We start from the raw sequence: 20,656 nt of genomic DNA on the forward strand, positions 1-20,656 counted from the left end.
TCAACTTAAATAAAAATTTAATGATAAATACATATTGAAAGATGATGAAATTCTTGTATGACGGCAGCATCCAAGGACTCTCTCCATTCTCATGGCTCCCAGCCCTTCCCTCCAGGCTGCTGGGGTAACTTGAGACCCACTAAGCCAGCAGACTCCTCCACTGAGCGCTCACCCTTGCCATGAAATTCCTGATGAAGGGCCACATGTTCTCGAATGCTGCGTAGGAGGCAGAGATAGGTGGCAGCTTGGAAATGAAGCTCATGTTGGGCTCTGCACAGCTTCTCACTGGTAACCTAGAAAACAGCAAGGGCACATACTTTATTAGCAGCCCAGCTAAGCTACAGGGCCACACAGATTTCATAAGCATTCTCTAGAATGAAAGTAAACTGTACAGAGGAAATATAAATATGTATATGTATATGCTAATTACATATGTAGAGGCACCCTGTAGTTGGTGGTGATTGGGAAAGCTGACCTCCAATTAATTGAAGAGGAATTTCACAAGGAGTATCCCTGAAGAGTTTCATTGAGTGTCCTCAGATTTTAATACCAAAAAAAAAAAAGTCATTTCAACTCCCTTGTCTTGCAATGTTTTACAAATGAGGAAACCAAAGCCCAGAGAGGCTTTAGTGGTTGGTTACTGACAGAGATGAGGAACTATAATCATTAATGTCGCCTAAGGAATAATATCTAGAACTTCTCCCCTTCAAACAAATGAAAGTCTGCTTTTTATATTTCTGACTTTGGTTAATGTTGTATATGTCTTTCAATGAAAAGTAAAACCATTTTGTCTGAAAAATAATAGCTTTGTCCTCAACAGTAACAAAATGAAGGTTTTATATATAAAAGTAATATGCATATATTAATATTACTTAATTATACTTGCTTTCAATGTACTTATCCATCTGAAAAATCCAGAGTCTGATGACTATAAGTAGCTGGAAACTATATCCATTCCGAAGTCCCCAATGACTCCAAACCTTGTTTTCTCTTCATCATAATTTCCAGATTTAGTACACTGTCCTTTACTTGACTAGTTTTGTGTTCTGAGGTTGTGAGCAGAGGGCAGAAAAGGTGAAACAGATGTGTGCATGCTTCAAGTGACTTAAGGAGCCCTGTGTATATCTTTTTTTTTTTAAGATTTTATTTATTTGACAGAGAGAGACACAGCGAGAGAGGGAACACAAACAGGAGGAGTGGAAGCGGGAGAAGCAGGCTTCCCGCCGAGCAGGGAGCCCGATGCGGGGCTCGATCCCAGGACCCTGAGCCGAAGGCAGATGCTTAACGACTGAGCCACCCAGGCGCCCCGCCCTGTGTATATCTAACTGCAGATTAATCTCTGGGCACCAGTGCCTATGCAAACCCCTTTCTTTCACCTTTCTTTATTTGAATATGTAGGGTTAGAATCTGAAAACTAGAAAGTGTGGTTTAAGAGCTGAAGATCACACACACACAAAGATGTGCAGATCACATAGTAAAAATGGCACTCAAACTGCTCAAAAAAAGAATTCATCTGCTTGGGGCGCCTGGGTGGCTCAGTCGTTAAGCGTCTGCCTTCAGCTCAGGTCATGATCCCAGAGTCCTGGGATCAAGCCCCGCGTCGGGCTCCCTGCTCGGCGGGAAACCTGCTTCTCCCTCTCCCACTCCCCCTGCTTGTGTTCCCTCTCTCGCTGTGTCTCTCTCTGTCAAATAAATAAAATCTTAAAAAAAAAAAAAAAAAGAATTCATCTGCTTTAATCATTTAACTTTTTATAATTAAAAATTTATGAGCAACCAACACCAATGTCAAACAACAAATGGTAATATCCATGTCTATTATATAAGCCCAATTGATAGGATTTGAAACAGGAATTCTACGTTAGTGTAGGACAGGAGAATATGGATCTTGATTCAGCTGAGCCTGAATCATGAGTCAGGAGAGAAGGGTCAACAATATACACAGTAAATGAATAACTAGAGACCAAAAGAGATCAAATGAAAAAGAAAACTCAGGGCGCCTAGGTGGCTCAGTCGGTTAAGTATCCGACTCTTGGTTTCAGCTCAGGTCATGATCTCAGGGTCCTGGGATAGAGTGCCGCTCTGTGCGGAGCCGGCTTGAGATCTCTTCCTCTCCCTCTGCCCCTCCTGCTTGTGCCGTGTCTCTTTCTCTCAAATAAATAAATCTTTAAAAAAAAAAAAAAGGTAAAAGAAAACTGTATTTTCTCTAAGGAGAAAGCAGAGGTTCCTCCCTAAACGAACCCCTTCAGTTTAAGAAAAGATAAAGAGGGGCACCTGGGTGGCTCAGTCGTTGAGCGTCTGCCTTCGGCTCAGGTCATGATCCCAGGGTCCTGGGATCGAGCCCTGCATCGGGCTCCCTGCTCAGCGGGAAGCCTGCTTCTCCCACTCCCCCTGCTTGTGTTCCCTCTCTCATTGTCTCTGTCAAAAAATAAAATCTTGAAAAGATAAAATGGGCATAGATGGTTACTGAGTTAGCTCTGAGCCAGCAGAAACAGAAAGCCTTCCCCGTAGCCTCATATGCATTCCACAGAATGGTGTTTCTGGAATTTGTAGCATGAATTTCAAATATATTTCCAAGGAATTTCAGAGCCATTACCAAGCCTCTCTCAAGGGCAATGTTGCCTCCATAAGGTACAACTATAATCCTGTCACCTTAAAAATCTTAGAATGAAGGTGCCTGGGTGGCTCAGTCAGTTAAGCATCTGCTTCAGCTCAGGTCATAATCCCAGAATGCTGGGATCAAGTCCTGCATTGGGCTGCCTGCTCGGGGTGGGGGGGTGTCTGCTTCTCCCTCTCTCTCCGCCCCACGCCCGACCCTTGACTTTCCTCCTGAAATCCCACTACTTCTTTATACGAGGATCACCTGTTGTTTATTCTCTTAGCACTTATTCTAAGTGCTTTGCTGTATGGCTCCTCAGTTGGACTGCAAGCTTCTTAAAAGACAGGACTCAGGTGCATCTTATCCATAATTTTAGCCAAGTTCCTAAAAGTCCCTAACATTTTGGCCTTTTAAAATTTTTTGAATTTTGGAGGTGACTGGGTGGCTCACTCCGTTAGGCATTAGACTCTTGGTTTTTCACCTCAGGTCATGATCTCGGGGTCCTAGGATCAAGCCTGGTGGCGGCTCCACATTTAGCATGGAGTCCAATGAGATTCTTGCCCTCTCCCTCTTCCTCTGCCCCTTGCCCACTCTCTAATAAATAAATCTTAAGAAAAAAAATTTTCGAATTTCAGCCCCATGTTGGGCATAGAGTTTACTCAACAAAATACATAAATTTAAAAATTTTGAATTTTAGTTCTAAAATATTGCACTCTAACTTCCATGGCTCAAAGATTCAACAAGATGCTGGTTCTCCTTTTTCCCACATTGCTCAAAAGACAGTAAGCTTCCTACCCTACAGCCCAAAGTGACTCTCCAACGTGTATTTCAGAGATTGCTTTCAAATTCCTTCGAAGCCCGATCCGTAACTCCAAAGGCAACAATTAAATGGAAGACCCCTATCTGGGAACTGAGGTTCCAGTTGTTCCTATACAAGTCCTTGCACAGGTCAGTGTCCCTGAGCCTCAGTTGCCCCACTTGAAAAATAAAACCGCTTACACCTGCTCTTGCCTAAGGGGAATATGGAGTGTGGATTTCGCAAAGGAATTTCCCAAGGATGGCCTCCCATATGTTCAAATTTATCTGCTACATAAGGAAAAAATGTATCTGGTCAGATATCACGTTAATGTTGTGACAGCACAATCTCATTACAGGTTTATAGTTCAGCTCTACAAGGCACCATTTCCTTAAGTGGGGTATGAGATACAACATAAGTAAAAGTAAAACACAGTTCCTGCCAAGTTCTTAATATTCCTCATTACAGTTCTCTTTTCTGCCTCAAATATTGGTTTTCAGAGTAACTACTAGAGGAAGGGCGAAGAGAATGGTGGATAGATGCTGAACATAGTAACTCTACACTCTCCATCAAGTATATCTCTTCTTTTCCCCCATCTCCTCGATTCCACTCTTTCTCCTCCGCACCTGCAAAAGACCAGCCAATGAAATCCAAGGGACGACTCCATCCCAGGGCAACTTTGCTGTCCTGCTCCTTAGTTCCTGGGCTTGAGCCACAGACCAGGGCCTAGGGCCTGGATTTGTTTGGCCAGAACCAGGGCTGGGCGGGAGGGTCGGTTACAGAAATGCAGGCGCTGAGGCCCAACGCTCCCTACCCCTGCCCAGATCCCACCCCCTCCCTCTCCCCGTGGAAGGCACGCTGCAGCACCGGACTCGGACTTCCGTACCCGATGTGCACGGAAAGCCTTCACGAGGTACCGATAGGCCGCGGTGTCACGATAGGATCGGCCCATGGCCTCGTTCATGTAGCGCAATTCCCGTAGAAGGCCTCGTAAAGTGCGCGCCGGGGACCCTAGGGCCGCCATTTTCCCGTCCTCGGAGCGTGGTGCCCAATGGCGCCCTACAGCCCTCCAACTCCCTCCCCTCCCCCCGAGCCCAGCCGCTAAATGGTACGATCGGACCCAGACTGCTACGTCCCCCCATCGAACGCAGAACAGTGGAATATCTCACTTCCCGTCTCTGCGGAGCCTTACTAATCAAACACCGAGAGGCACCCTAAGGAGTTAAGAGAGAAGCAAACGAAAGCCGAGTGTAACTGACTCACCAGGTCCTTAAGAAAGTCTGAGAAAGGCTGGGCTAAGGGAGAGGTTCTTTGCTGACTGCGTCATTTAGAACGTCATTAGCTGACCGCTGAGTCTCGAGAATAAGTGCGCCTGGTGGGAGTAGGTGTTGATCTGAAACAGAACACTAAAGATATGTTTTGGTATCTAGAGGGGATAGCAGAATTCAAAGTACTGACTTCACAGAAATCTGACGGCAGTGTACGACTCGGAAGAAGGAAATGGTGTATTCTTATTCTCTCAAACTGTAGCCCATCACCTAGGAAAACCACACATATCCTTCCCATTTTTTAAAAAAAAGTAAAATTAAGTTAGCATATTTCGGTGTAGTTCTTTAAGAACGGCAAAGTCATTTTCAATGCAAAAACCTAATCACCCCAGATGGGACTCGAACCCACAATCCCTGGCTTAGGAGGCCAATGCCTTATCCATTAGGCCACTGGGGCTTCTGTGAACGAGGCGCTCCAGCAACGTATTCAATTTTTTTTCCTCTTTGGTACGTCACCGTCACTTAGATCCCCTTTTAACCTATCCTGAGAAACCACATCTAGTACCAATATGAGGGGTGAGGCATGCTGGGAGTTGTAGTTCAGAGAACAAGAGTCCGCGTTCCTGCTCCAAAGTCTTTACCCTCGAAACAGCACCGATGCGCCGGGCGGAGAACGGGCGCGCGCACGGTTTTGCGTACGCGTTTGCCTGCCGGGTAGCCCCCGCGCCTGCGCAAAAGTGGGCATGCGATGTCGCCGAGCGGAGGGCGTTGGGTACACTGGCCGAATCTCGGAGACTCGCCCTCTGAGCTTCTGAGGTGTCGGATTTTTACCGGAAACAGCCGGTCCCTTCCGGTGTAGCGGCTTTCCGGATTTAGCTTGCCTCCTGCCCGCCGTTAGGTGGCGTCCTCATCGGTCATTTTCTGTTTCCGGTTGGAGCGCTGAGACCATTTCCGCAGAGCCATTGGCGAGTTAGGGGCGTGTACGTTATGTTCTGAATTGCCGGGTCGGAGATAAACGTGGGACAGTGGGAATTTATAAATTCACTAGAAATTAGTTAATTAGAAATAATTAGAAGCTCTTTTTCTGGTTCTCTTCCTAATTGTGCAACTTGGATAAGTCACTTCTGAGTATCAGCGACCTCAACTTCTCGTTTAAAATCTCGCAGTGGCTCCCCCTTGCCCCTGAGACTACTGGACCCTTGCCTTTATCTCCTCGTTTCCGCACACCCTCTGCTCCAGGTGTCCCAGCTTCTCTCATTGTCTTCTCCACTCTGTTAATTCCCTCCGCCTGAGGTTTAACCTTGTGTTAATATTCCTATTTACCTTTCGGGCTTCCAGTTTCCTCGGGAAGTCTAGGTCAGACACTGCTCTAGGCCTTTGTGGGCAATATGGTAAAGTTAAAATGATTCATTTCACTTCTGAGCTCCTCGAGGTTCTCTAGATTACATGTTAATCTTACCTTTTACAAGTAGGTTACCTGTGTCTCCACTCCACCATCTTCCGCATGAGCCAGGATGCAACTGCTCAGACTCCTGAAGTCCCACTTTTTTTTCCTTTTCAAGGATTTTATTCATCCATTTGAGAGAGATCGTGGAGGGAAGGGGCAGAGGAAGAGGGAGAAGCAGGCTCCCCGCTGAGCGGGGAGCCCCATGGGGGACTCAATCCCAGGACCCTGAGGTCGTGACCCGAGCCTAAGGCAGATACTCAACCGACTGAGCCAGCCAGGCGCCCCTGAATTCCCACTTTTAGCAGCTCCTTCCTCCTGGGTCCCTGTCAGGGTCCCCCAGCTCTAGCTGTGGCCAACTTCAGGGTAACGGTTCATAGTCTGGCTGGAATCCTGACACTTCCAGAATCGACATTAGAGGAAACCAGACTAGAATGACTTAATGTGAATGAACTGATCTCTCCCTGTGACATTCATAAAATACTGATCAACCTCTAATTCACAAGTATCTGATTTTAAAAGACACATCTACAGTAGTGGTTGGGGAGAATGTTATAAGTTATTCTCTTCTTAATATTGTTAACGAGAAAACCACAGGCTGAAAATGGCCTCATTTAGGTTAAGACCCCAAGTCAGTAAACCAAGAATTAACACCTAACCTGACTGCAGTTAGAACCCCCTAGAAGTGGAACCTATAACCAGTCACTAGGGAAATTTCCTGGTCAGCACTAGGAAATTGATAGACTCCTTCCGTTTTTCCTTCGGGTCCCCTCAGGAAGGCGGCATTGCTTAAAACAATGGATTCTTAGCTAATAATTTCCTTTTTTCAACGATTTCTACCTTTAAAAAGCCTTTCCTTTTCTGTAGCCCTTTGGAGCTCCCCTATACTTGCTGGATGGGATGCTACCTGATTCATGCCTTGATTAATAAAGCCCATTAGATCTTTCAAATTTAGCTGAATTTTTGTTGTTTAACAATATAAATTTGTTTAACCAGCTTTCTAAGATGTAGCAAATTTAAGCCAGCTCTGAGGAAGTGGGAGAATTTATTGGAAATAGGTCTTCGATAACTTGGTATGTTGTGGTATGGAGTAATAAGTAATTCTGAATTCCTTTTTACTGAATGGCCAAGAGACTCTCTTCTTCTGCTCTAAGCCATTCTCACACTAAGAAAGAGTAAATAATCATGAAATGTTAGCTATACGTAGCCACTAGCCTCCAAAGATGGCCTTCCAACAGTCTTCTCTTTTTATATGTACGTTGCTACTTACATCAAGAGCTGAAGCTCATTTCCCATCCCACCCATCCCTCCCCCTCTTGAATCTGAGCTGGCCTTGTGACTAGCTTTGACCAACAGAATATAGCAGAAGTGACATTCTAGGCCATCTATAGAAGACCAGGCCTTAAAACTGGCAACTTTCACTTCCTGCGTCCTATCAAGCTACCATGCTGTGAAATCCCCAAGGCCTATAGAGGAGTACTGAGATAGCCCCCAAGTGAGCTCTCCGCTGACAGCACCAATTGCCAACCTTGTGAGTAAACCATCTTGAATGTCCTAATCCAGCGGCACTTCCAGAAGACCACAGTCTCTGCCAACGTCAGACGGAGCAGAGAATTGCTCAGCTAAACCCAGTTTACGCAAAGAATCATTAAAGATGATAAGATGGCTATTGTTTGGGAATAATTCCACTAAATTCTGGAATTACTCTGCAACAACAAAACAGCAAATCAGTCTGAAGAAGTTCGTGGGTGACAATTTAGCCAAATTTCTCAATTTTGCAGCTTTAGGAAATCTTTAGGTTCCTAGTTGCAAGGCTACAAACTCAAAACCCTACTGCAGAGACCAGGCAGGTAATACAAGAGTAAGCGGGCCAGGTGGGTTCCTACCTGCTGCAAAGGAGCTAGCTGCTTTTCAGCTCAATCTCAATGTTGCAAAGTAAGAATGTGTTGCCAGTGTTGCCCGAGCTGCTGACTTTTCAGTAATTGTAAATCCAGCATTTTTAAGAAATGCCCTAACTTTTAAATGTTAGCAATCAAGGAGCGCCTGGGTGGCTCAGTCGTTAAGCGCCTGCCTTCGGCTCAGGTCATGGTCCCAGGGTCCTGGGATCGAGCCCCGCATCGGGCTCCCAGCTCCGCAGGAAGCCTGCTTCTCCCTCTCCCACTCCCCCTGCTTATGTTCCCTCTCTCGCTGTGTGTCTCTGTCAAATAAATAAAATCTTTAAAAAAAAAAAATGTTAGCAATCAAGTTAAAAGCAGTTTCTCAAACAAGCCCCTTCTGTTGGCCTTATATTAACCTAGGATTGCAAGTGTGTGAACGATGATGTCCCAGAGCACTTTACAGGCTGGGCCGTGTTCCTATGTTTTTGGTCAAGGGTGGCTAGGAAAGCAACTATTTGATCACTCAGTGAATTTTTATTGAGCATCTGCCATGAGTCAAGCACTCTTCTAGATGCTAGGGAAGCAAAAGCAAGCAGAATACGTAGTTTCCATTCTAGAAAGACAGACAGTAATCAAATCAAACATCAAATTTATCAACCGGTGGTGAGTGCTATGGAGAAAAGTAAAGATGGGGGCAGCGGATTGCAACCTGCTGTTTAATAGATGTTCAGCGATGTCCTTAATGATTTGGTGACATTTTGAGCAGAGATCCAACTGATGTGAGGGATCCAGCATCTTGAGCTTGTGTGTGTGTGTGCACGTGTTGGGTGGGACAGTGCCCGTACTTTTAAGTAGAGAGACCCAACCTCCATTCTCCAACCATCATGAGGCCACCATTCTGTCCTTCAGGCTCTGTGAGGGACGAGGAGGAGTTCTGGGACAAGTTTTCTATGCCCAGTGAAACTGCAGGAACAGACCCAGAGGGTTCAATCTTAACTCTGCAACTACAGCAGTGACTTGGCTACCTGGCCAGTCACCTGGGAATCTGGGGGAGTTTTTGGTGGGAAAGAGCCAGGACTAATGAAAGAGGGTGTATCTGGGAGAATATACATGCATGGGCACTGGTTTCCATCAGTTGTGATACTATAGATGTGTGTCCGAAAGCGGTGATTTCTCATTTTTTAATGAGGGTAATTTTATTATTTACTTATTTAAACTCTACACCCAACATGGGGCTTGAGCTCACTGACTGAGCCAGCCAGGTGCCCCTCTAAACTTTTTTGATTGTGTGTCCATCGCGGTAAAAGTCTTATGCCTCCCCCATAAGTGTTTGCATTTTTTTTTAAGATTTTTATTTATTTGTCAGAGAGAGAGAGCGCACAAGCAGGGGGAGCAGCAGAGGGAGAGGGAGAAGCAGGCTCCCCACCAAGCAAGGAGCCCGACATGGGACTCGATCCCAGGACCCTGGGATCATGACCCAAGCCGAAGGCAGACGCCCAACAACTGAGCCACCCAGGCGTCCCTGCATTTATTTTTAAACTATATTCATGTACTACTGAATCAATGTAGTACATACGTTAAAAATATGCACAAAATAGAATTAAAAGGCTGTTTTTAAAAACAAAACATACAATATTTGGAAAATATCTTTATTTTATTCACTAACGGTAAAAAAAAAAAGTCCTAATTTCTCTCAGTAAAGAAAGATTGTTGTTTATTTTATTGAAAACAATGTAATTCAGTACGTTTCAGTATTTTGAAAATGTTGGTTTAACACATTATTTTGGGCAACAGAATCACATAGTGATAAATATTTCTAAAGACCGATTTTCAAATTTCTCTCTTCATAGCACGAGTTTCTTTTAAAAAGGGCAGTTAATGTTTCATTTGTAGCTTTAAAAAATTACTCTTAACTTAAAAGGGACCCATTAAGCATGTTCATTTCTTTCACAATACCAGCTAGGTAGGTGCTGTGACCCTCAGGGGTCAGTCAGCAAAAGAGAACCCACTGCATGCCTTCCAAGCAAACAGGGCATTGAGATGCTTAGGGCACGTTTAGAAGGACTGGAGGAGTTTGGGGAAGTTGCCACCAAGTTTCAGCAGTTCTAAGCAGTTACTAGGAGGTTGGAGCTGTCACCCAGGTCAGAAAAATGCAGGGAACCCCCACTGCTGATCAGAGCTGCGCCAAGGACCGAGGTGGGGGCTCACAGATCACCTAGAGCCTAGGGCAGAACTTGAAGTCTACTGTGACCTACCCATTTTGGTAGGTGCTGCCAGAGAAACAAATAATACCACTTTTCCCTCCCACCTACAAAATCTCACATGCATACACTGGCAGAAAGAAAGCGCACCCAGAACCTTGAAGGCAAAGGAGTTTGGGAGATGTCGTTTCCAGAATTCCGGTCCCTGTACCACGGAGAGATAGAGTAGCTCAGACGCTTGTGGGAATGAACGCTGGCTGACAAAGACCAGACTGTGGACCCCACAGCAGCATCCTAACCTCCTGATAGCCTCTCGTCATCACAGAAAAGGAGAGCAATTAAGAAACACTTGCCTCTTTTGTAAAAGAAAAATAGCCATTAATTTTTAAGTTTGACAACTCTTGTAAATACTTTGCAACAAGATAATCGCTCCCTCTCTTGGTTGTTTACAGGATTTTCATGGCTACTTTGCATTACATAGTAGTTCCTTCTATAAAGGTATTACTTTTAATCAAATTAATGTAACCGACAACCTCCTGTAGCATATAAACTACAGTACATTATAATACTCGGAAGGAAATGTGACTAGTAACAAGCAAGCTGACTTGCTAGACGCAGGCAGAGAGCAACAATTTATTCCTCTCAGCTCGGCTGGAGAACCTCCTGGCTGAATTCTTCCTCGCCAGCATGAAATTGTGGGTGGTTCACACAGCTAATCCAAGAGAGAGCAGGACGATTAGCCTTTTATCTTTGGTTTTTAAAAAAGTCCAATCCGTGTAACATTAAAACTCGAAACTTCACCCAATAGAACTTCGCCGCGTTGTCGGCTGAGACAGCCGTGGGCTGAAAAATGAGCAGTGAGGGGTGGAGGACACGGGCAACCTCTCCGTCTCCCTGATCTGCTCTTCGCTCCTCAAATGCAACCGGTTTGTGGAACGAGCTAGACTTGCAGGGGTAACTAGCAAGCGGCTTTATGTTCTCGCGAGTGCCCCTACAAACCCGCTGGGGATGCTTTGTTTTTCCTTCTGCCCGGATGAAATCTCTGGCTTTTCCAGTCTCTGTGAAGTAACAAGCAGGTTGAAGAGTTCTCCTCCTCCTCCTCCTCATTTCAGAAATAGTCTCTTTTCCTGGGCGCTGACAAGTCCCCTCCAGTCATCTATTACAACTTCAAATGCCAGTTAATTTCACACTTCTCCCCTTCCCCAGCCTGGCGATCGGAGGGAGAATGGGGGTCATGGTCAGCGTCATTCGGAATTCTCACACACTACCTCTTCCCAGCGGCTGCAGTTCTGGGCCTGCTGTCCTTACTCGGGCAGAGGGGTAATCTGGTGCTGGTGTCCTCTGGGAGGGGCAGATTCCAGGGTTGCTTTCTCATGGGTTCTCAAGACTCTGTCCATCCTGGGGATCTCTCACCCGAAGTTCCCCTGTAGGTCGTGCCTTCTCTAGTTCCTTAGGATTCCTACCCCAGCCTCCCTGCCACTGAGGTCATCTCAACCCTCCAGAGATTTCCTTCAGCTGGATTCCTTCTTAAAATGACCAAACCTGGCTCCCTTTCTTGAGAACCACATGAGGCCCACAGAACTCAGGAGCTTTGGGCATGCAAGCCATTCCGAACGCAGCCTTCTCTCCTCTTCTGTCTTCTCAAGGAGCTAGCTGCCCGACAGTGTGTCTGTAGGTTTTTAGGAGGGAGTCAGACACCGGTCCCCGTGTCCCTCAAACTCCACAGGATGTGTCAGGCTCTTCCAATGGTCCTCTTGAAGTGCCCCCTCCTTTGGCATGAGGCAGAGAGGAAGCGCCCCCACCCTCTCCTGCTTGGGGAGACGGGGAAACATCCAGCATCCTGCCAACTATGTCCACAGAAATCCTCTCACATTCTGTGACCTCGCCGGGGCCGGATGCCAAGCTCATCCTTCCCAGTATCGAGCTAGTGCGCCCCAGGATCCATTTCACAATCTCTCAGCCTGCACCTCAGAGGCGACCAGCTCCTCCTCCCTTTAGAACGAGGACAGACTTGGTGCCTATTGTTTGGTTCTCAGCCTTTGGGGTTTCTGGTGAAACTGACACAGAAAGAGTCCTATTTTAGTAAATGAAGTTACCACTGTCAACCCCTCCTCCTCATGGAACGCCTGTCCTTTCATCAGGACACCCTGGTGCACTGCAGATGACAATCAGTCGTCTGACTTATGACCCGGACTGTGGATGTACAGTTAATATAGAATTGAATACTAAATAGCATATGTATTATAATTTTGTATTAAATATTAATATGTACATATTATGTATTTACATATAAACTACTTTATACAAAATATATATAGGACTTTTGTTTTTGACATTATGAAAGATGAGATGTGCAGAGATGTCTCTCAATATAAAACACCGTAAGCGCTGGGTGGGATTTTAACAAACACACAAAAAACCACTTTTTCAAAGCATGACAGAGCTGACAGTAAAAGAGCCAGAATAGCCAGAGGTGACAAAGGAGGAGGAATAGGAAAGTGAGCACTGACAGCAACATTTGCCCTGAAGAGATATGTCGATCCCTGGTGGCCTAGAGTCTGGATTTCAATTTGCCGTAGGCCGTCAGAAGGAAAGAAAGCCTCAGACCTGCATGGGGGGAGGACAGATCAAAAACTCTTACAAAATTGGGGCACCTGGGTGGCTCAGTCGGTTAAGCATTTGGCTCAGGTCATGATCCCAGGGTCCTGGGATGGAGTCCCTCATTGGGCTCCCTGCTCAGTGGGGAGCCTGCCCCTCCCCTAACCCCTCCCCCTGCTCCTGCTCTCTCTCTCTCTCAAATAAATAAATAAAATCTTTTTAAAAAATTATTAAAAAACTCTTACAAAATGATGGAACCCCCAAAATTGACCTCATTGGTGGGAATGAAAAAAATATCCCTGAACCTCACTAAGAAGAGAATTTTCCATTTTTTTTTTCTTTTTAAGATTTTATCTTTTAAAAAAATCTCTCCACCCACCCAACATGGGGCTCGAACTCACAACCGTGAGATTGAGAGTCACATGCTCTACCGACTGAGCCAGCCAGGCGCCCCAAGACCTTTCTGTTTTAATCTCAGCTCAGGGTGGGATAGCACGGTGGAGAACCTTCTGTGAGAGTTCCTAACCACCAGCAGTAACCGGTCACATGCATTTGTGGTTGAAATTCATCCTGTCTCTAAGGCCCTGAAATCCTTAAGCTAACATTTAGTTTGACGTGATCGTGGGTTGATAATGTTCCTAAGGAGCCTGGAAAAAGCGAACTCAAATACTCTTTAGAGGGACATACTTTAAATCTAGGCCTCAAAGAATGCCCATAGCTGAAGTTACAAAGTGCAGAGATATATAATAAAAAAAATCACCAAACATACAGAAATAAGCCACTCTGAGCAAGTTAGCAGAAAACAATAACCACAAGACTGGACCCACAGTTTGGGTCAAGATCTGACTCTGGTGCCTGGGACTTGGCTCTGGGAAATGCCCTCTGAGGCTCCCAGCCTGGTTCTTAAAAGCACATTCTAGGGCCCCACCTTGGCCTCTCCCCTTAGTAGACATCCCCAGCTAAGAAAGCTGTTCATAAACCCTGGAAAAAACAAGCTCACAAGTGAAAATAATCAGATATTTGAGGAGTGGAGTCACACCAAAAGAGACAGTAACTGGAACAAACTGTACTAGATAAACCAGAATGGAACAAGGCAAATCAGGAACTTAAAATAAGCATAATAAAGATCTTTCCCAAGATAGAAGGACAATTTTAACAAATAAGCAGCTATAAAGAACCAAATGGAAATACTGGGTACTATATATGTAATAGTGAATAAACCCAATAGATTAGATAAAAGCAAGAATGGCTACATAGCTGAAAAATGAATAATGATCCAGATCAGCTCAAGGAATTTTCCCAGAAGGTACTGGAAAAAGATGGAGAGTATGAAAGAACATTTAAGAGATGATAATGATGATGATGATGATGATAATGTAAATATCTGTATAATATGTGTCCCAGAAAGAGAGAAAATGGATTTAGGAAAGAGAATATTTACAGAAATCATAAGAACTTAAAAAATTAAAGATAAAAAAGATTCCAATACATAGGTCTCATGGAGCACCAAACAGAATAAATATGGCAAAACAAAACTTTGACACATTATAGTGAAATTTAAGAACATCAAAGGCAAAAACAAAATTCTAAAAGCTAGAGAGAAGGAGCAGTTAGTCCACAAAAGAGTAAGAATTTGATTGACATTAGTTTTTCTAACAAACACTGGAGATAAAAAAGCAATCAAGCCATATCTTCTAAGTGATGAAGGAAAATAACTTAGAATATTATATCCAGCTAAACTATTCTATAAATGTGAGGATGTAAAAATGATAAGTTCAGACTTGCAAGGCCTTCGAAAGGTTACAGCACAAAGTCTCTTTGGAAACTCTCCTTGAAGAAGTACTTTTACACTTAGTATATTTAGTATCTACTATAATTATACTAATATACTAAGTACTTAGTAAGCACATGAAAAGATACTCAACACCATGAGTCATTAGGGAAATGCAAATTAAAAGAATGAGTATCACTTTATACCTACTGCAATAGCTCTCATCAAAAAATGGAAAATGACAAGTGTTCGCAAGGACGCAGAGAAATTTAAGCTCTTCTATATTGCTAGCAGAAAGGCAAAATGTTTCAGCTACTGTGGGAAACAGTTTTGTGGTTCCTCAAAAAGTTGAACAGAGAGTTTCCATATGACCCAGCAGTTCCACACCTAGGTACATACCTAAGAGAAGTGAAAACATACATCCACACAAAAACTTGTACAGTAGTCCCCCTGATCTGCAATGTCGGTTACCCATGGTCAGCCATGGTCTGGAAGCAGATGATCTCCCTTTTGGCGTGGTCAGAAGGTGGGTAGTAGCCTAACGCTACATTCTAACGCCTGTGTCATTCACCTCACTTCATCTCATCATGTAGGCATTTTATTGTTTCATATCATCACAAGAAGGGTCAGTACAATATACTATTTTTGAGAGAAAGAGACCACATTCACATAACTTCTATTACAGTATATTGTTATAATTGTTCTATTTTATTATTAGTTATTATTGATAATCTCTTATTGTGCCTAATTTATAAATTAACCTTTATCATCGGTATGTATGAATAGGAAAAAACATATATAGGGTTCAGTACTCTCCATGGTTTCAGGCGTCCCCTGGGGGTCTTGGAACATATACCACTTGGATAAGGGGGGACTACGGTACAAAAATGTTCATAGCAGCATTATTCATACTATCCAAAATGTGCAAACGGCCTGATAAATGGATAAATAAAAAATGATATATTCATACAGTGGAATATTATTCAGAATATAGATACCTGGGATAGCAAACAACATTAGGGCAAAACACATCATAACGAAAAATGAGGGACATTAAATATTGGTGGAAAAAACTAGATCAAAAAATATAACCACAATGAACATTTACGTACCCAATAAAATTCATGGCTCCTTGAAAAATTAGTAAGACTGAAGGTTGAATAAGACTGGCAAGACTGAAGAAGAAAAAGGGAGTGATGCATATAAACAAAACCAAGAATGAAAGAGGAAAACAAAGATACATCAAAGATTATAAGAATTATGAATACATTTCTAAGAAATTTTCTGGAGGTGTTGATCATGTTCTTGGTGTTATAGGGAAAGCACCTGATATAATCCAACTCATACTTACGATCAACAGTCCCAGAAAATTAGGAATAGAACCTTTTTAACTTCATAAAAACTACATACCAAAAATCTAGAATAAACACCACACTTAATGGAGAAAATTGAGATAAGGAACAAAGATGTTGCTTTCACCACTACTGTTTAATACTGTATTAAAGGACCATTTGAATGCTCTAAGATAAGACAAAAGTAAAAGAATTGGGATGGGAGATTATACTGTCATTTTTTTTTTTAGTTTATTTATTTACTTATTTGAGCAATCTCTACATCCAATATGGGGCTTGAACTCACAACCCCAAGATCAAGAGTCGTACACTCTTCTGACTGAGCCAGCCAGGCACCCCTGTCATTTTTTGTAGATTATATGATCATCTCCATTGAAAAGCTAATAAAATAATCAAATGAGTTATTTGAATAAGAGAGTTTAGCAAAGTTGTTGAACACAAACTCAACTTTCAGAAATCAGTAGCATTCCTTGATACCAGTAAACACCATTAGAGTATATAATGGATAATAGCATACCATTCATAAAAGCAACAATTGTAAAGTACCCAGAAATCCTTTATAGATAAAATTTAAAACTATAAAGTTAACAGAAGTGTAGGAGGATATCTTTGTGACCCAGGGGGAGGGAAATATCTCCTAACAAACCCCTCAACACATACATATAGACAAATGGATCAATTTGACTATTAAAAATTAAGATTTTCTGTTCAATATAGGATGTCATCGACAAAGTTAAAAGAGGTTACAGACAAAAATATCAAAAACATCCAAAACTGCTAAGAGATTATTATCTACAACAAAAAGATTAAATGCAATTGAATAATGAGCAGAGATGAAAAGGCAACTCGCAGAAGACGACCCATAGCCTTTCTTGCGGTAATAAGAAATTGGAGGCAATCTAGGTGTCTACCTCCAGAGAAAGAGATATGTAAACTGTGGTCGATATATAGTGTGGAATACTATGCAGCGATAAGCAACACACAGGATGTCCACATAGCAACACAGACAAATCTAAGAAAAGTTAGAAAAGTAGGAAACAGCACGGTTTATAGCCCCAGACCATTTGTATGAAGTAAATATGTACACACATGAAATAACACTGTTTTAGAAGTATACATGGATGGCAAAGGGCACATATCAAGTGGGCCCCTATTAAACACAGGAGACTGGGGACTAAGGAAGGAAGGAGAAACTGAATTTATAATAAAGTGAGGGAATGAGTTCTTGTACTAAGTGATGATGACCACGTGCTATGAATTGAGGCCCCCTGATTAATGCATTGCTTTGCATTTGAGGTACGATAAAGCAAAAATAAACTACAGACAACACATACATATAGTTTGGAGCTGGAGTGTCCATCTGGCTATGACGGGAGAGCCTGAGGTTGTCAGAGGGCTATCTGTGAAATCTGACACTTTGAATGCCAGCGCAGAGACAGGCCTAGATCCTGATGACGTTGAATCACTGGATAAAGCTTCACGTATACCAGGCTTACCTCTAGACTACTCAGTTATATGAACCAAAAGATTCCCTTTACTGTTTTGTTTAACAGACTTTAGTTTTTAGAGAAGTTTCTCTTTACTTTTTAAGCCAGGGGTTTGACATCTGCGATCAAAGAATTCTGATGTTTATCCACTTCTGTACTTTAAGTATTAAAAAAAGGAAAGTTTTTTTTAAAAACACTATGGCTTCACCTCTGTAGTTTGGGAAGTTAGGAGAGCAAGAGGAAGCATGAATTTAAGAAATGAATTTAAGAAAAAAGGCAGAAGAGAGAGAGAATAACATAGCCACCACTAATGAGCTCTTATGCGCTAGGCACTGTGCTAGGTGCTTTCCGTATCTAGTCTCTAATTCAGCCGCACCCCCCACCACTGGGTATCACCACTGTAGAAATAAGGAAACAGGCTAAAAGGAGCTAAGCATCTTGTCTAAATTAGTGCCACAGCTTCATAGTAGGGACTTGGGAACCCATCTGTCTGATGTCAGCCTGTTCTCTTTCATGCTATACCACCTACTAGGAAAAAAGAGAGTGGGGAAATGGGAGAGGGACAGACACAGGGACACAGAAGAGGTAAATATACAGACAGAAAAACCAAGCCATGTCAAGGCACACACTGATAGGGGAGAGCATCGTTTTTGAGGTAAGGACCCTCATGACATACCAGAGGATACTGGCATCAGAGGGGGCCATCCTTCAAAAAAGCTCATGATCTCACTTGCCATGTAATTCAACCCACAGTGTGCCCAGAATCAGCTCTTCTGCTTTGATTTCCAATTTTTCAAAACCCTTTTAAGCAAAAGATTCTCAAGGATTTCTCAAAGCTTTACTTGGATAAGAAGCAATGTCAAAGATTCCAGACACTGACTTTCACATCTAGTATGTCAGGTCATTATTACCTATGACAGAATGAACTTCTGTCTGCGTGATGTGCATCCACAGGATATTACAGTTGGCCTTGTGATAGTCATCTAAATGCTCATCAATTAAAAACAGATACAATAAATAGTGCTGACACCACAAGTATGGAAAACTGTGAGCTGTCAAAAAGAACAGACCCCCATGTGCTTATGTGGAATAATCTCCAAGATAACTGAAAAAGAAAAAAAAATACCAGTACCGTACAGCAGGGTATGTTTGCTAAATTTATGTTTAAGAGTCAGGGAACTGAAGAAATCAGTAGCAGTGGTTGCTCTGAGAAAAGGAAAGAGGAATCACGGCTAGGAAAGACAGGCTTTGCACTCAATGTATGCCCATGTACTTGGTACTTTTTTTTTCCCCAAGTGCAAGGATAATCTGCTCCCCACCAAAAAATCTTTATTTTTTAAATTTAGTAGGCTCCATGCCCATCGTGGGGCTTGAACTCATGACCCTGAGATCAAGAGTTGCATGCTCTACCGACTGAGCCAGCCAGGTGCCCCCAGAACTCTTTTATTTTGTATCAAGGTAGTTCACTGTGTCTTCCCTCCAAAACAGATCCAATTTTGGGATCTAGCAGGATCTGAGCAGAAGAAATAAGGTCTTTTCTTTTCCCTTCTCCGAGTGATGAGACAAGGGATCTTTCCCATTTCTTTCTCCCTTTCTTCAACCAAGCCCACCTGTTTGTTTCTTAAAAACAAAAAACCCCCTTTCTCATGTCATCCACGTTTGTTGAAAATACTTTTCGGTAAAAGGATAGAGAAAAAGCGCTCATACCACCACTCTTTAGATTTTGGAGAGTTAAGTCTTCCTATATATTTTTCTGTGCCTATGTGAATTTACACTTATAACTGCTCTTTCTTAATGCCTGGACATCTTGGCCATTTCTTATTTTTAAAATTTTTTATTTAATATTATTATTTTTATTTACTTAACCAATTCTAACATGGCATTAGACTGTTTCAAACTTTTACATCATTGCACAGAAATCTTTGTACAGTCCATTTTCCCCTTAGAATCAACTTATAAAAGCAAAGTAACTCCATCGCCAATTTGTTACCTTTGCCTTAGAGCTCCATCTGTAGTTGCTGTTCCATGCACTCGTGTCCTAGCCAACCACTCTCCCGTCCCAAACCTCAGGTTTGACACAATTTCCTGCCTACGCGGACAGTGTAAAACATACTTCCTGCTCCATATATTTTTCTATACTCTCTTGAAAAACCCCACCCTCTGGACCCCTGACCCTCATTCAACTCTAGAAGATTGGTTGCATTTTTCTACCTGATTACTTGTTGGCTCTCTAAAGTTTATTCTGAAATCCTTAACTCCTCGAGCTAAGTATCTTCTTAGAAACTTTTCTAAACTACAGAATATAATAAATAATAAAAGAGAACTAGTTTGAATGATAAGAGCTAAGGCTTACTAGTGCAGATTCCTACGTGTCACCGTGCTAAGTGCTTTACATGCCTTATATAATTTGTTAATTGGAGTCACATGAAAAAAATTCCATGGTCAAATAAGCTTGGGGAAATTATAGATTTAAAAGTATCTTGCTTACAGGGGCACCTGGGTGGCTCAGTTGTTTGATCTCAGCTCAGGTCTTGATCTCAGAGTCACGAGTTCAACCCCGCATTGGGCTCTACACTGGGCATGGAGCCTACATTAAAAAAAAAAAAAAATCTTGCTTACAATAACACCTTTAATATGGTTAATACACATTTACAAGATGGTGACAACATAGTTGAGTGTAGTCAAATAAAAACAATTATCTTTAGGGGTTATTACTTCCCAAGAACTGGCTTTGGCAAATCTGTCCTTAAAGGTTGTTTTGTAGTAAAAACAATTGCAGCCTATCCTCCTCCCCCATGCATGAGGACCATCCCTTTTAACGGTTCTTCATGTTAATGATAAAGCAGTAAAAATACATGTAAGTAAAAGAAAAAAGAAAAAGCACTCATACAACCACTTTTTATATTTTGGAGTGTAAGTCCTTTTTCGTATTTTCTATGCGTATATACAAACACACTTATAAATGATAAACTGTTCAATTTCTCCAACAAGTTGCTTTCTATCTCTTTATCCTTTCCCCACTCCTTCCCCAGAGTTCTAAGGTTGACTTCTTTTTTCTACCCTTTATCTTTTTTTTTTTAAGATTTTATTTGAGAGAGCGAGCATGAGAGTGAGGAGGGTCAGAGGGAGAAGCAGATTCCCTGCCGAGCAGGGAGCCCGATGTGGGACTCGATCCCGGAACTCCAGGATCATGACCCGAGCCGAAGGCAGTTGCTTAACTAACCCAGGTGCCTCTCTACCGAAGTCTTCTACGAGTAAGGATTTAA

The 20,656-nt window shown here is 42.7% G+C and overlaps 1 protein-coding gene and 2 non-coding genes across 3 annotated transcripts; all 3 read right to left on the reverse strand.

Annotated features, from left to right (window-relative positions):
• FMC1 (formation of mitochondrial complex V assembly factor 1) lies at window positions 1-4,470 on the reverse strand. The gene is made up of 2 exons (XM_031030690.2): window positions 4,279-4,470; window positions 1-293 (listed from the first exon to the last, which is right to left on the reverse strand). The coding sequence occupies exons 1-2, from the start codon at window positions 4,414-4,416 to the stop codon at window positions 90-92; spliced, it is 342 nt and encodes a 113-aa protein (XP_030886550.1). The 5' UTR covers window positions 4,417-4,470; the 3' UTR covers window positions 1-89.
• Window positions 4,471-5,044: 574 nt separating this feature from the next.
• TRNAR-CCU (transfer RNA arginine (anticodon CCU)) lies at window positions 5,045-5,117 on the reverse strand. The gene has a single exon. It is a non-coding gene; the product is annotated as a tRNA-Arg (tRNA).
• Window positions 5,118-13,156: 8,039 nt separating this feature from the next.
• Window positions 13,157-13,229, reverse strand: TRNAE-CUC (transfer RNA glutamic acid (anticodon CUC)). Its single transcript has one exon. It is a non-coding gene; the product is annotated as a tRNA-Glu (tRNA).
• Window positions 13,230-20,656: the final 7,427 nt, after the last annotated feature.

The sequence above is a fragment of the Leptonychotes weddellii genome, chromosome 12 (genome assembly GCF_054177405.1).
Source record: "Leptonychotes weddellii isolate Sample4059 chromosome 12, ASM5417740v2, whole genome shotgun sequence".
NCBI lineage: Eukaryota > Metazoa > Chordata > Mammalia > Carnivora > Phocidae > Leptonychotes > Leptonychotes weddellii.